Here is a 14,567-nt window from a genome sequence, read left to right as displayed (position 1 = left end):
AGCATATCATTTTGAACTAAATCTTATTCGGATTACGAATATAAGTACACATTAAAATATAAAAGTAAAATAAGAGATAAAGGTCATGGGAAACTAAGACCAGGCATGTGTTTCACCTATTACAGTAACTGCTCAATTTATTAATTTGCCGCTGTTAATAAGCAGAAGCTTTCAAAGTAAACTAATTTATTTGATATTATTCTAAGCTTATTTTTATCAATGGTTTACCTAAATTTCTAATAATCCAAACGATTCGATTCGTCTTTCTAAATTTCTTGTTCTTTAGCTCTTTCTAAATTTCGTTTTTCTAAATTTTTTGTTCTTTAGCTAAGCTGTATTTCCCACGTACACATGAGCATATACATAGTGTACAGTGTAAGCGAGGCATAATATCTTTAAAATCAGATATTTAGCTTACAGGAGGGGATGTACTTCGGTCCTTAAAAAGGCCTAGGATCTACTTTGAAACTTAAAATGGAAATACTATTGCAATTTCAAATGGTTGGAATATACGAGATAAATAAGTTGGTTTATTCTAAGTTTTGTCTCTATGAAACCTCCCAATCAAAACCATAGCCTATACCAGCAAAGGTAATCAGACTTACCAAAAGTAATCATCAAAGCCCACAATCTGGCTAAATGCGATGAATGAAGAAAATCAGAGACAGTTTAATCGTAGTAAACCAAATATACCCAATTGATCAAGTCTCTTATCTTTGAGGCCACTAAATCACCCTTAGAAACCAGGGGATTCCAATGACATTCCCCATAAAAATTGAATTGAAAAATGTTGAAATTTGAAAAGAATATGAAGTGAATTTATCTGAAGCTTTTAACCAGAAAAACATCCCTGACAAAATTTCGAAAATGCCCTTACAATTTACCTTGTTTCAGTGTTCATAATTATATACTTTGTATCTTAGATTATAATATAACCTGTACAAAGTCATAAATACCGAAGTATTGAAATTTTTGATAATAGCAAAACTGCTTTAAGGAGCTTTATAAGGAAAAGTCTTATTTTGTTCGTGTAAATTTCAAATGAGTAGCTTTATTATAAGTTTGTCATTTGACATTTCCATGTTGCCCCTCGTTGTTCCTCGAAGGGTGATTGGTATCCTCTAAAGGTGAAGGGTTTGGTATATATTTTGAGTTGATAAAACTAATGCGCTAAACAATCTTTCGCCTTGTCCTTTTGTCAATCTTTCGATCTTAATAATTATCACTTTTGATTACTACATTCTTTTCTTTTCAATAATTCTTACATAATAATACTTTTTATTAAAACATTCTCTAAGAAAACTAATGTCAAAATTAATTTGGCCTTACATGCGAATTCCAAAGACATAGCAATTTATTGGGGTTGTCATCTCGTGTTTGGAGTCAATACCCAATGTCTCCTGAAGAGGAATGTGTGCCCCAAACAGATCATCTTTCGCCTTTCTCCCAAAATCATCGTAGAGGTAGTAGTCTCGCTCGGATCAGATATTGCATTACTCGCGTATTGACTTTTCATCATTTACGGTAGGCGAGTAATAGAATACGTAACTCCCTCTGTATTGAAGATAAGTTAAAGCAATAAAAGAAATATATCTTAGTCAACTATTGTTTATATGGTCTTACATAATATTTTTGTGCGGGAAAGAGGTAGTTTCTGGATGTCTTTTCATCCCTTTAACAAAAATTCTCCCTTGTCTCAAGATAGAGTGCACGGTGGAAGCTTATTTATGTTTACACCCCCCCCCCCCCCTACTGCAGTAAAATATTTTAACCTTCTACCAAGCTACTTTTTGTGCCATGATGGACATTGTTAAATTAGGCTCCTTAACTTCTAGTCCAAAACATGCGTCCTAATATCGTAAACATTGCCTTTTTATAAAAATCATAACAGATTTTATAAAAATCAAAACAGAGTTTTGATTTTTATAAGTGATTTCTTATTACTATTTATTTACTTATTACTTATTACTATATTACTATATTACTTATATTACTATATTACTATATTACTTATTTACTTATTACTATTTTAAAATATAATCTCGACGCTTCTGACGTTTGTCGTAACAACATCTATGGGCAACTGCCGAATTTTCCAAGATTTATGAATAAAATTACAACAGTCAAATCAAGATTTTGGTAAAATTCTAGTTTATAGACTTTTGGCTGTCTTGGAAAGGGGTTAGGTTAGAAAAATGAAACTTTCAGGGAGGGGTCGACAGGCTAAAGTATATCCCAGGAAGGCATCTGAAGTACCCATCTCTACTCCTTCTCCCTCTAGAGGGACCTGAAATTTGCCTACATGACAGGTCTATACCTACTGAAATTCTGACAAAACAACATTTTACCTTAATTTTCAGTTATCAGTTGCTTTTTCTCTGCCTTTAGTTCTCAAAATGCAATTCCTGTTATTTGAGTAGAATTCTGAGCCATATCAATGTTTTTTTTTCTTCAGAATTTAGGAAATGTTTTTGCATATCTTTAAAACCTTATAAATTGGGATTGAGCAAAGTTGTGAAGCTGAAAAAAGTTTATTGTACTTCATTCAAGCAGAAGATCTATTTTGCAAGGTTTCACTTTTATAACACACATATTTTTAAAGGTCATCAAAGGTCAGGACCCTCTAAAGGGGGGAAGGACTGGAGGTAGGTACTTCAAAATACCTTCCCAGGATATACTTTAGCCTGTAGACCCATCCCTAAAAGTTTTATTTTTCCTATCCTAACCCCTTTCTGAGATTGCAAGAAGTCAATCAACTAGAATGCTATCCAAGATTTTTACTATATAAGCTGAGGATTGAAATAGCAAAGAATTAGTTCGAAAAATTTGTTATCAACAATAATTGGTTCACAACTATTACCTACTTATACTATATCTTACATCTTTCTCCCGATTCACCTTATAAATTAAAAAATAATTCTGTTACAAGCTTTTCTAATCTCAAAAATATGCCTTAAACCATTATTCTGATTAGTCATTCTTATATTTTACGTTTGAAAGTATACAGCCTTCTACTCAATATATTACGAACGGAATGCACAATAGCTTCTGTAGTCGTGCTTAGTTTTAATCTTAAGTGTGACAGCGATGCTACTCGGGCATTAGTCGTTATTTTCCAATTTTTGGAATTTATCTTAACTATATTTTGTGGCTTTCTGAATCAAACAGTTCGTTGTAAGGAACTGTAAATAAGGAGCGACCCGGCAAAGTAGTAATTGAAACTCTAAAAAAAAAGAAAATTTCGACACCAAATGATGCGTCAAAAGATTTGGATTTTTATGCTGATTTTAAATATATAAGATCTATCAAGTTTATTCTTACCCATCAAAGGTTACAAGCCTGAGAATATGTGCCTTGTGTTCGAAAAAAGGAAAAAACACCTTCTAAACGTCTTGGAATCTTAGGGAAAATCACACAATCAGATTCCGCGTATTAGAGAACCTAATGTAAAGGTTTCAAGCTCCTATCTGCAAAAATATGGAGTTTGTATTTTTCTTGCCAGAAGAGAGATCACGGAGGCGTGTTCATTTGTTTCTTGCTGTTGTTGTTTTTTTGTTTCTTTTTACTAGGGGTGATCGTATCGATCCAGTGGTCCTGAAATGTCACGATAGGGCTCATCCTAACAGAAATTAAAATTTCTAGTCCTCTTTTTAAGTGACCAAGAAAATTAGAGGGCAACTAGGCCCCCTTCCACGTTCATTTTTTTCCCAAAGTCACCGTATCAACATTTTGAGATAGCCATTTTGTTCAATATAGTCGAAAAATCTAATAACTATGTCTTTGAGGACGACTTAATCCCCCACAGTCCCTGGGGGGAGGAGCTGCAAATTATGAACTTAGTCCATTATTTACATATAGCAATGGTTATCAGGAAATACACAGGCGTTTTCAGGGGAGATTTTTCCTGGTGGGGGGGGGGTCTGGGGGAGGGTTTACGTGGGAGTATATTTCCATGGAGTAATTTATCATGGGGGAAGAGAATTTCTATGAAGGGAGTGCTGGATATTTCCAGCATTATTAAAAAAAAAGACAATGAGAAATTAAATTAAAGAAAAAACATGTTTGTTCAACTGAAAGTAAGGAGCAACTATAAACTTACAACGAACAGAAATTATTACGTATATGTGGGAATTGCCCCCTCGTCAATACCTCGCTCATTACGCTAAAGTTTTTTTTAGCACTTTCAAAATAGATGTTTATTATAATTAAGAGGCCTTTGTGATTCAGGGGTCAGTCTTAAGGGATTAGAAAAAAATCGAACTTTAGCGTAAAGAATGAAGTACTGAAGAAGGGGTGAACCCCCTCATATACGTAATAAAAATATCCGAATACAGAAACTCGTTACGTTAGTTAATTCGTAAGTTACGTATATTTATTACTAATGAAAATGTTCGTGAATTAAATTAAGTTTTAGTGGCTTTTTAAGTAACCAAAAAATTGGAAGGCAACTAGGCCCCCTCCCCCACTGTTTTTTTCTCAAAATTTTCCGATTAAAATTTTGAGAAAGCCATTTAGCCTAAAAAAAGTAAAACTAATATGCAAATTTCGTTTTCATTATTCATGTACGATTATTCATGTTTCGTTTAATTGTTCATGAGCCTAAATCAAAACCTGCATTAATTCAAAAACTTTCAGAAATTAAATACAAAAAAAAATTAGTTTTTTTTTTTAACTGAAAGTAAGGAGCGATATTAAAACTTAAAACGAATAGAAATTATTCCGTATATGAAAGAGGATGTTCCCTTTTCAATGCTCCACTCTTTACGCTAAAGTTTTTATTGTGTTAAAAAGCAGAGTTGTAAGGAAGAGTAAAACTTTAGCGTAAAGAGTGGGGCGTTGAGGAGGGGACAGCCCCTTTCATATACGGAATAATTTCTCTTCGTTTTACGTTTTAATTTCGCTCCTTACTTTCAGTTAAAAACAAACTCGTTTTTTATTTAATTTAACCATGGATTGCTGATAAGTGTTAATTTAAACTTAAGGTTTAGCCCCGAGGAAACAACATCACATAAAGATGCTGAAAAACGAATCAATTATTGAAAGTGGCATTAGTAAAATTTATTATTGTTTTTGAAAATTACCCGCCCATAATTGGCTTTAGGATAGTTAGGTGTGATTACTCGCACCTCTTGGCTTTAAGACCACCAAACATGATTCTGCTTATCATTCGAATCATTTTTTATTCTATTAGATTACGGCTACTTAAAGGTCCAAAGACAGTGAAAATAAGTTTCTGATTTTTTTGACTGATTTTTAGAACTGAATTTTTTGAACCGGTTAAGTTGAATATTAAGAATATCTTAAGAATACTTGACATCCAGTTATACAGTACTCGGTAGTAGTAGGCAGGAATTTGAAACTGAAAAACGCTCAACAATCATCGAAAAATAAGCAAAAAACATATTGCACTAAACAACATAAGATGGTATAGTTTTAATTTTAGGTTTCAGTCGTCTTCAGAATTGTTTATGCTTGGATCTTACGGAAGAATAGCGTTTTCAAATTCAACTGATTAGTTTTGCTGATTATTTTCACAGATCAACGTAGCATCACTGACGAAAATATGGTGGTAGTCTACCTTAAAAAAAAAAATCCTAATTTTGAAACAATTAAAAGATAAAATCTTAGAAAATCGGGCTTTTCAGGCATGAATAGACCTATGATGGGTTGAAAGGGCATACAACGGTTCCTTAGTATTTTAAACCTAACTTCACATGGATCATGATATCCCTGGATTAGTTTCTTCAATTTCACTGCGCTCGGCTGTAGTACTTATAAAACACAAACAAAACAAAAATTTAACAGGGAAGACAAAACTGAAAAATGTGCTTTTTCTTAACTGTTGTTAATAAGTAATTATTTGTAAAAAGAAGAATCTTGGCATAAAAGAAATTATAAAACTAATTTTGATTTCAGGAGCTCATATCCCTATCTATATCCATTAGCGAGAAAGGCGGACATTACGTATTTAGAAAAGCACTTATACGCCTAAATTTTTTAGGAGCGAAATGGGATACAAGAAAACTGATGGTGCCAATTAATCGAAATGGCTTTTTATGAGCATGAGGATGTAGGACTAACTTTCCAAGAAAATATCACAGAACACCCTCAAAATTATCATAGCGCTGCTGCCATGGAACTAAAATTATATTAAATTAATGTATAATTAATACAAATTAATACATACTTGTATAAAATTAATACAAGGCCCCATCCAGGGGAGACTACGCGGTTTGAGCCTCCTCCTCCTCCTTCCATGAAATGTTTTTTCCACCGCGTAAAAATTTAATAAAAATGTGCATAAACAAACTTCATACGTTTTTTTAAAGTTTTTTTGCATAGCCCCCCCTCCGAAAAATCCAGGATACGTTCTTAGATTGATATCCTTGAATTACATGCTAAAAAAAAACCAAAGAACAATAAACTCCAGCTTAAGCTGAGTAATCCTTGGATTTACTACATTGGTGACTTGGTAAAAGCCAGTAGAATCGACTAATTTTTCGACTAATTAATTAATCGACTAATTAATTAATAAAAGCCAGTAGAATCGACAGGTTTGATAACTACTATAACTTCTGTTCAAGGTTAATTAGATCAGTGAAATCAAGACCACCTCTACATTAATATGCTTAGAGATTTTATATGCCTAGTAAGTTTGCGCCGGGCTTAGCTCCGCGCACTTCAGTTAATCAAACGGTTTAAACTTATAGCATCTTTAGTGAGTCTCAAATTAATGTTAAAGTACCCAATCTCTTATTGATTTATCAGCTAATTATTGTATTATTAGTGTTATTTATTATTTTATATTATATATTAGTTATTATTAGTGTTAATTGAATTACCTACCACATATAAGGCTTTACAAACATATTTAGGGCCGTTCTAGCTTGGGATTTTCTAATCATAGAAAAGGATATATAGAACGCTAATGATATCAGCCAAATCATAATTTAATAATTAAGCAAGGATCATCTTCCTGTTTGCAGGAACTTCAATCCATGAAGATATAATAGGAGGGGGGTATTTTTAAAATCTATGAGGAGGGCAACTTTGTTGTTTTATGATTTATTTATAGTTACAATCCAAATTGATGTTTTTTGCAAATACCAAAATAGTTATTTTTCTAAATAGAGCACGGAGGGGGGGGGGATCAGCTAAGTTTACATCAGAGAAACGGGATGACTACCCTTAAAAAAAAATCTTGAAACTCAAAACGTTTTATTCTTTTCACTATCTCAAACTTTCACACGGGAGAATCAATTAGATAAAATCTTACTTTTATTTATTTTTACTAGCTTAAAATTTCATACAGGGGGGGGGGGATTAAAATCAATCAGATTTAGAAAAGAAAGGGTTGTTTGTTACTAATATAACTGGCTTGCAAAAAGCAAAAGACATGGGATTGTAGGAAACTAATCTATCTTTTTGTCACTGCATACATCGGCAGAATATCTTAATAATTGTATTCTTAAACAGAGTTATATCGATACAATTAAACCCAATACCCATACCCATTTATGAAAATTATACCCATTTATATATCTTTTTGTCACTGCATACATTGGCAGAATATCTTAATAATTGTATTCTTAAACAGAGTTATATCGATACAATTAAACCCAATCTTCCTGAATTGTCGGATATTAAAAAGGATTCATAATACCCATTTATGAAAATTTTAAGCTCCAGGAACATCAGAATAAAACATGTTTTGACCTTTGAACCTGTCTTAGATATGTTGATATACCCAAAAAAGTGATTTTCTAATGTTTTCTTTTAGTTGTTTCAAAATCATGAATTTATTAGGGTGCCACAACATTATTGGTAGCATTGCCATGTTGAAGGTACAAAATAGATAAGAAAAATGAATTAGTTAAAGTTCTTTCCTTTTTTTTCAACTTTGCGCCCGTTACTACCATAAACTGAATAACTGTAAATGGAGGTCTTTTCATTAAAAATTAAATCCCTGATTCTTCCCAAGATTTTACTTGTGTAACTTTCTACTTAACCGATTTAAAAATCTGATTTTATTTTCACTCTCTTTGACATTTTGAGGGGCATGTAAACAAATTAAATAATATCGCTCAAAAGTTTAGAGGAGATATCAGAGTTTTCCCAGGAAAAGGCTTGGTGCTTGAAAAGTTATGTTTTTATGTTGTGTTTCTTGTGCGTGAATATGTATATATTTTTTTTATGTTGATTTTTTCTTTTAATTGCACAAAGAGGCTTTCTTAGAAGGATCTTTGTAGAATTTCTGTTCAGCAAATATGAACTGGTTAAGTAGACCAAATATTGGAATCAGATTTAAGAAAAAATCTTACAAGTTCGGTTTATTTCATTTATCTTTAGGTTTACTTACAGACCATTCTCGTCGGAAACCCCCTCTGGTTCCTTAACTGTGTTTATTCAAAAGGTGCTATGTTATAATATATGCAAGCTTTATAAGGGTAAATTAGAAAAAAAATAGAAATACCGATCTTAAAAAACAGCGAGTTAAATTTAAATAATCCTAGTAAAAGAATGTATATAACTTGTACTGGTGACTCGTATTACCTTTAATAACAGAGGGCAAGAGTGGGTTTTATACACGATCGTAATCTTTCAAACACTGTGCATCATTCAAAATTCGAAGTTCATCAGTTTTCGAGCTTTTTATGCTCGTTTCACTATTTAAAACACTGCCCGTGCTGCTTTGTCGTTGGAAATATTTATTGGCACACACATAACGACCTTGTCTACCATATCTTGTAATAAATGGTTGCGGCACAAGTTGTGTGACCCCAAGCGCTGGGTCTACTATTTTACTTTTTGACAATGATGATGATCCTGTAGAACCAGTATTAAAGGTATTTGGGTGACTAGTAAATCTGAAAATTTTTTTGTTGCCAAAAGTTATGCCCAAAGCTCGCGAAAAGGCATCTCGAAATTTTGATGACATAAGATTATATAAAACAGGATTGATGGCCGAATTAATATACTGCATTACGCGACAAAAGTTGAGAATGTTGTAATAGGTATGAAAGCCAAGGCTTTGAATATCAGCCTCTTTTACGAAAATAATCCACAGAGTAAAAATTCTGAATGGTAATAGACACAAGAAGAAGCACACAACGACGGCAGCCAGCATTGCCACGACCTGAAAAATTGCAAAAAGTTATAACAGCATATTGTCGAACAAAACTTGAATTAACTTGCTTAATGTAATGCACAACATTTACTTTTTGAAAAACTTTTTTTTTGAAACATTTTAAAATCAATCACAGTAAGGAACTTACAAGTGTGACGAGGAGCGTAAAAATCCTGAATGGTAAAAACACGGGAAGAAACAAACGACAACAGCAATCAGCGTCGTCACAGACAGAAAAATAGCAAAACATAATTTGAGGTTATTATCGAATATATTCTTTATTTTACGAAACATTTATTGTATAGATTTTGGTAATTTCGAGTAATTGGTAACTACGTAATTGTAACAGTCCTTGTCTATAACTTTATGAATGATACAGATTACCCAAAAGCTTTATTCCACAAACGCATGTCTAATCAATACCTTGGAATAGCAAGCTGTACGAAAAATTTAGTTCTATCCCTCTTCCTAAGACCTATCTATCAATAAATGAAATGTCATCATTGTTATACATTCCTAAAAAGAGCTTATGCCAGGTCTGCCTCTCAGTCACCCGGACTATCTGTCTTGGCTTTTTCTACAGTTAGCCATGGCTTGATGCACCTGATGAGATAAAAGTTGAGGCGGCTAGGACATGTTCTGCTGATGAAAGGTGTCAGATTGCCAAAGACTACCCATTTTTGCCCACCCTCTAGGGCCAAGCGAAATGCAGGTCGTCTCCTAATGGGGAGGGAGGAGGTTGTAAGGAAGGATTAAAGCAAAACTCGAATTTCTTCGGAGGGTGTTCAGAGGGAGACTTTAGATATTTGAAGGAGGAGGGACGTGGCTTTTTTAGCCCTAGATGGCTTAGTGCTGCAATGACTTTTTCCTAGTAATAGTGAAATAACAAGATAAGAAGACAACAAAGAACACAATAATCAGAGCATAAAAAAGATTGAAATCATGTGCTTGCAAATCAGCAAGGTAAGGCTGAGTATCTAGAATCCATCGTTTTCCCAGAGGTCGGTTTGTCTCCACGTGGGGAACAAAACCGACAGAGGTCGGTTATAGTACTATATATATATATATATATATATATATATATATATATATATATATATATATATATATATATATATATATATATATATATATATATATATATGTTATCCCGCTGTGGTTGGCTATGATCAGATATATAGAGACTAATGGGTACTATAATTGCAGTAAGCCCTACTAGGCACCGGCTTGCAACTTTTAGGGGACTTAGCCACCTATGCTGATTTTGAGGTATTGGTTCGTCCTAACTGAATGAAGCATTATTGTTTTTGAAATATTTTGTCAGTTGCACTATTTGATCAGTCAAACTGAGTATATACGTCTTACACAATATTCTACGGCCAAGAGCTGAATCTTCCCTAATGCCAGAAGAGGGAAGAGCGAAGCTTTTTTTGCTGTAGAGCATTCTTTCTAAGCCAGTTGTTGAATTAAAACCTTTCAACTCATTCAAAGTGGGCGTTGACAAGGGTTAGGAAAGAGCTGAATGGATGCTGAACTAAAAAGCAATTTTTCCGAATTTGTTATATTTTCTTTTCTCAAATAAAGAAACACCAAGAATTGTTGCATTGTTGAAAACCGCTATATATTGTTGAAAACCGCATTGTCGAAAACCGCATATATATTCAAATCATCTACAACCGATTAAATAATCACCATTTTCTATTTAGGAATAGTTTATACTAACAATCATTCAAGGCTTTTTGCAGGACGTAACACTAATACTGGTACGATTTGAGTTACCATATATATTTTCTTATTAAGAGCTTTCTTATCCCCATTATGAAAAGGATACGGATATGCTAATTTCACTTACCAGTTTTATATTTATTACTTTAAAGTTAATTACACTTGTTAACGCTGAATTACTGCAATTTCAGCGCTCAAGTAGCTAAACAATTTACAGAAGAATTTATGGATTTCAGACTGCCTTTTTCAGTTTACTAGGGGTGGCCTACCTCAAAACTCGTGTGGGCCAAACGGGGAGAAAGTGTGACATACACGGTACGAAGTGCGTCTTACACGGCAGAAAAGATGCGCCATGATGGAAATGTGCCTTATGCGGTAGAACAAGTGCCACACAAGATATAAAGTAGGAATTTGAGAGTGGACAATCCATCAGTATTTACTCGGAATAAACCATGTCTTTAAATATACACATGCAGTTAGTATTAATAAAGTACGCTCAGAAAAAAATTAATCACTAAGATTAAAATAAGGCTAATTGCAAAGATGGAAAATATTACGAGGAAGATTATATTGCACATAATTACAATGTTATAGGGTATGACCCAAAGTCGAATGGACTCAAGGCAATGCTTATTCTAATTTCCATTTAAAATCTATGAAATCTGGATTTTTCAGAGTCAAGATATGAAATACATTTGCATAAACCCTACGTTTTAAAAATGTAAAATATAGAAAAAAATTATTTACAAATTGTCTTGTATTACAATTGTAATTGTTTTGAGTTTTTGTTGAACTCAGAGAAACAGAGGAACTACTTGTAAAGAATCATGCGACTCGAAAACTGTTCGTTCTTTTTACAGGCTTATTTTTTCATAGACATATAGGACGCCAATTAAGATTTAAAAAAGTGGGGATATGTGACTCCCTTCCTGACACACGCTTATAGTACCAGTAATAGAGGAATGAAATAGGACAGTACGACTTGCTAAAGCAAAAACTTGCACAAAGACATATATCTTGAAATGAAAAAGACATCCATTTGCAGTTATCAGCTTCAGGTGGTAGTTTTAGGGCAATAAATTTGCAAAAAAAGGGGGTGAAAAATCGACAATACAAAAGCTTAGAAGACATGACACCAAACACCTAAAGAAAGCATAATTATCCTCGGAATGTCTACTGGTCTTTGATAATGAACATATTATTAATTTTTGAATTTTGACAAACGAAAAGCACTGTCAAATTTCATCAGTTAGTTTAATTTATTTATTTCCACGGTTGAACATGTTAACACTGACAAAACATAGTAAAATCCTAAAAGCTTCATATTTTTGGAACGCCTAAAAGAAAAATCTTGGAAAATCGCAGTTCTTATGTACAAATAGACTGGAAGTGGGTTTGTTTTTATCCTGATTAAATAAAAAAAACTAATTTTTTTAGCTGAAAGTAAGGAGCGACATTAAAACTTAAAACGAACAGAAATTAATCCGTATATGAAATGAGTTGTCCCCTCCGCAATCCCTCGCTCTTTACGCTAAAGCTTTTAATTGTTTTAAAAAGTAGAATTGTGGCAAAGAGTCAAACTTTAGCGTAAAGAGCGAGGGATTGCGGAGGGGACAACTCATTTCATATACGGATTAATTTCTGTTCGTTTTAAGTTTTAATGTCGCTCCTTACTTTCAGCTAAAAAAATTAGTTTTTTTTATTTAATTTCTGAACGTTTTTGAATTAATGCATGTTTGGTTTTGGCTCTCCGCACATAAATTATCAAAATGCAATTTGCATATTAATTCTTTTTTTGGCTAAATGGTTTTCTCTTAGTTTTGATCAGACGATATTGAGAAATAAGGGGTGGAGAAGGAGGCCTAGTTGCCCTCCAATTTTTCGGTTACTTAAAAAGGCAACTAGAACTTTTAGTTTTTAACGAACGTTTTTATTAGTAAAAAATATACGTAACTTAAGAATTAACTTACGTAACAAACTTTCATAATCTTATATTTTTATTATGTATACGAGGGGGTTTGTACCGTCGTTAATACCTCGCTCTTTACACTAAATCCTAAGTTTTGTCCCAATTCTTTAAGAATGACCCATGAATCAGAAATGCCGTAGAATAAATAGTTGAAATTACTAAAAATACTTTAGCATAAAGAGCAAGGTATTTATCTCCTCCTAAATACCTCGCTCTTTATGCTAAAGTATTTTTAGAACCCCTCATATGCGTAATAATCTCTGTTCGTTTTAAGTTTCAATGCTACTTCTTCCTTTCATTTGAAAAAACGTTTTCATGTTTATTTTTCATTATTTTCTTATAGTAATGCTAGAGAATCCTGCACCCTTGTCATTGAATTTTCCTTCCCCCATGACAGATTCCTCCAAGGAAAGATCCTCCAACATAGCCCCCTCTCCTCAGCCCCACCCCCAAACAAAATAAAATCCCCCTGAAAACGTCTGTACACTTCCCAATAACCATTACTATATGTAAACACTGGTCAAAGTTTGTAACTTGCAGCCCCTCCCCCAGGGATTGTGGGGGAGTAAGTCATCCCCAAAGACATAGTTATTATGGTTTTCGACTATGTTAAACAAAATGGCTATCTCAAAATTTTGATCCGTTGAATTTGGGAAAAAATGAGCGTGGGAGGGGGCCTAGATGGCCTCCGATTTTTTTGGTCACTTAAAAAGGGCACTAGAACTTTTCATTTCCGTTAGAATGAGCCCTCTTGCGACATTCTAGGACCACTTGGTCGATACGATGACCCCTGGGGAAAAGAAAAAAAAAAAAAAAAAAAAAAAAAAAAACAAACAAATAAACACGCACCCGTGATTTGTCTTCTGGCAAAAAATACAAAATTCCACATTTTTGTAGTTAGGAGCTTGAAACTTCTACAGTAGGGTTCTCTGATACGCTGAATCTGATGGTGTCATTTTCGTTAAGATCCTACGACTTTTAGGGGGTGTTTCCCCCTATTTTCCCAAATAAGGCAAATTTTCTCAGGCTCGTAACTTTTGATGGGTAAGACTAAACTTGATGAAACTTATATATTTAAAATCAGCATTAAAATGCGATTCTTTTGATGTAGCTATTGATATCAAAATTCAATTTTTTAGAGTTTTGGTTACTATTGAGCCGGGTCGCTCCTTACTACAGTTCGTTACCACGAACTGTTTGATGTCTCTGATACTTTATGGGATAATGGGACTGGCTTACTAAAATATGTCACAAAAACAAACCAGTTAAACCGAAGCTCCCTTTTTACCACGGAAATATAGGATAGTAATCTCTCTCTTTCTCTTTGACTGGTTCTGTCACAAATATAGAACATTAGTTTATTGAAGACTTATCAAATGTTTTGTGCAAACATAAATATGTAAAAAATCACCTTTGAAGTAAAATAAATACATTCAACTGAAGAATTCCTTAATTGAAGAAAATCACTTCGAAATCAGTAAATTTAATTTTGCTAGCTATAATAGTCGAGCGAAATCCGACAATTTAGTAATCTCTAGTAAAAGATAGGAAAGAGAAATTTTCGAGAAATCATCAAAACGCTTTATTTGTGATAGCGCAGAATTCAGATTTTAATACTTCTTCCATTTTGTCGACTTATTAAATTCATTTTAAGGAAATTTTCACAGAAATCTAATCTACCCCATCCTAAATCCGAAATGAAGTTAACAAGGCCTTACTCAGGAGTTTGAATTGGGAGGGGAAGTT

The 14,567-nt window shown here is 33.3% G+C and overlaps 1 protein-coding gene across 1 annotated transcript in view; it reads right to left on the bottom strand.

Annotated features, from left to right (window-relative positions):
• Positions 1–4,891: 4,891 nt before the first annotated feature.
• Positions 4,892–14,567, bottom strand: part of LOC136042449 (growth hormone secretagogue receptor type 1-like) — an 81,744-nt gene continuing 72,068 nt past the window's right edge. The window contains exon 4 of the mRNA XM_065727412.1: positions 4,892–9,136. Within this exon, the coding sequence (XP_065583484.1) occupies positions 8,582–9,136 (555 nt within the window). The 3' untranslated portion in view covers positions 4,892–8,581. The remainder of the gene's footprint in view (positions 9,137–14,567) is intronic.

This window comes from Artemia franciscana, unplaced genomic scaffold (assembly GCF_032884065.1).
Source record: "Artemia franciscana unplaced genomic scaffold, ASM3288406v1 Scaffold_1302, whole genome shotgun sequence".
NCBI classification, from domain to species: domain Eukaryota; kingdom Metazoa; phylum Arthropoda; class Branchiopoda; order Anostraca; family Artemiidae; genus Artemia; species Artemia franciscana.
This window is presented reverse-complemented; position numbering and strand designations above follow the sequence as displayed.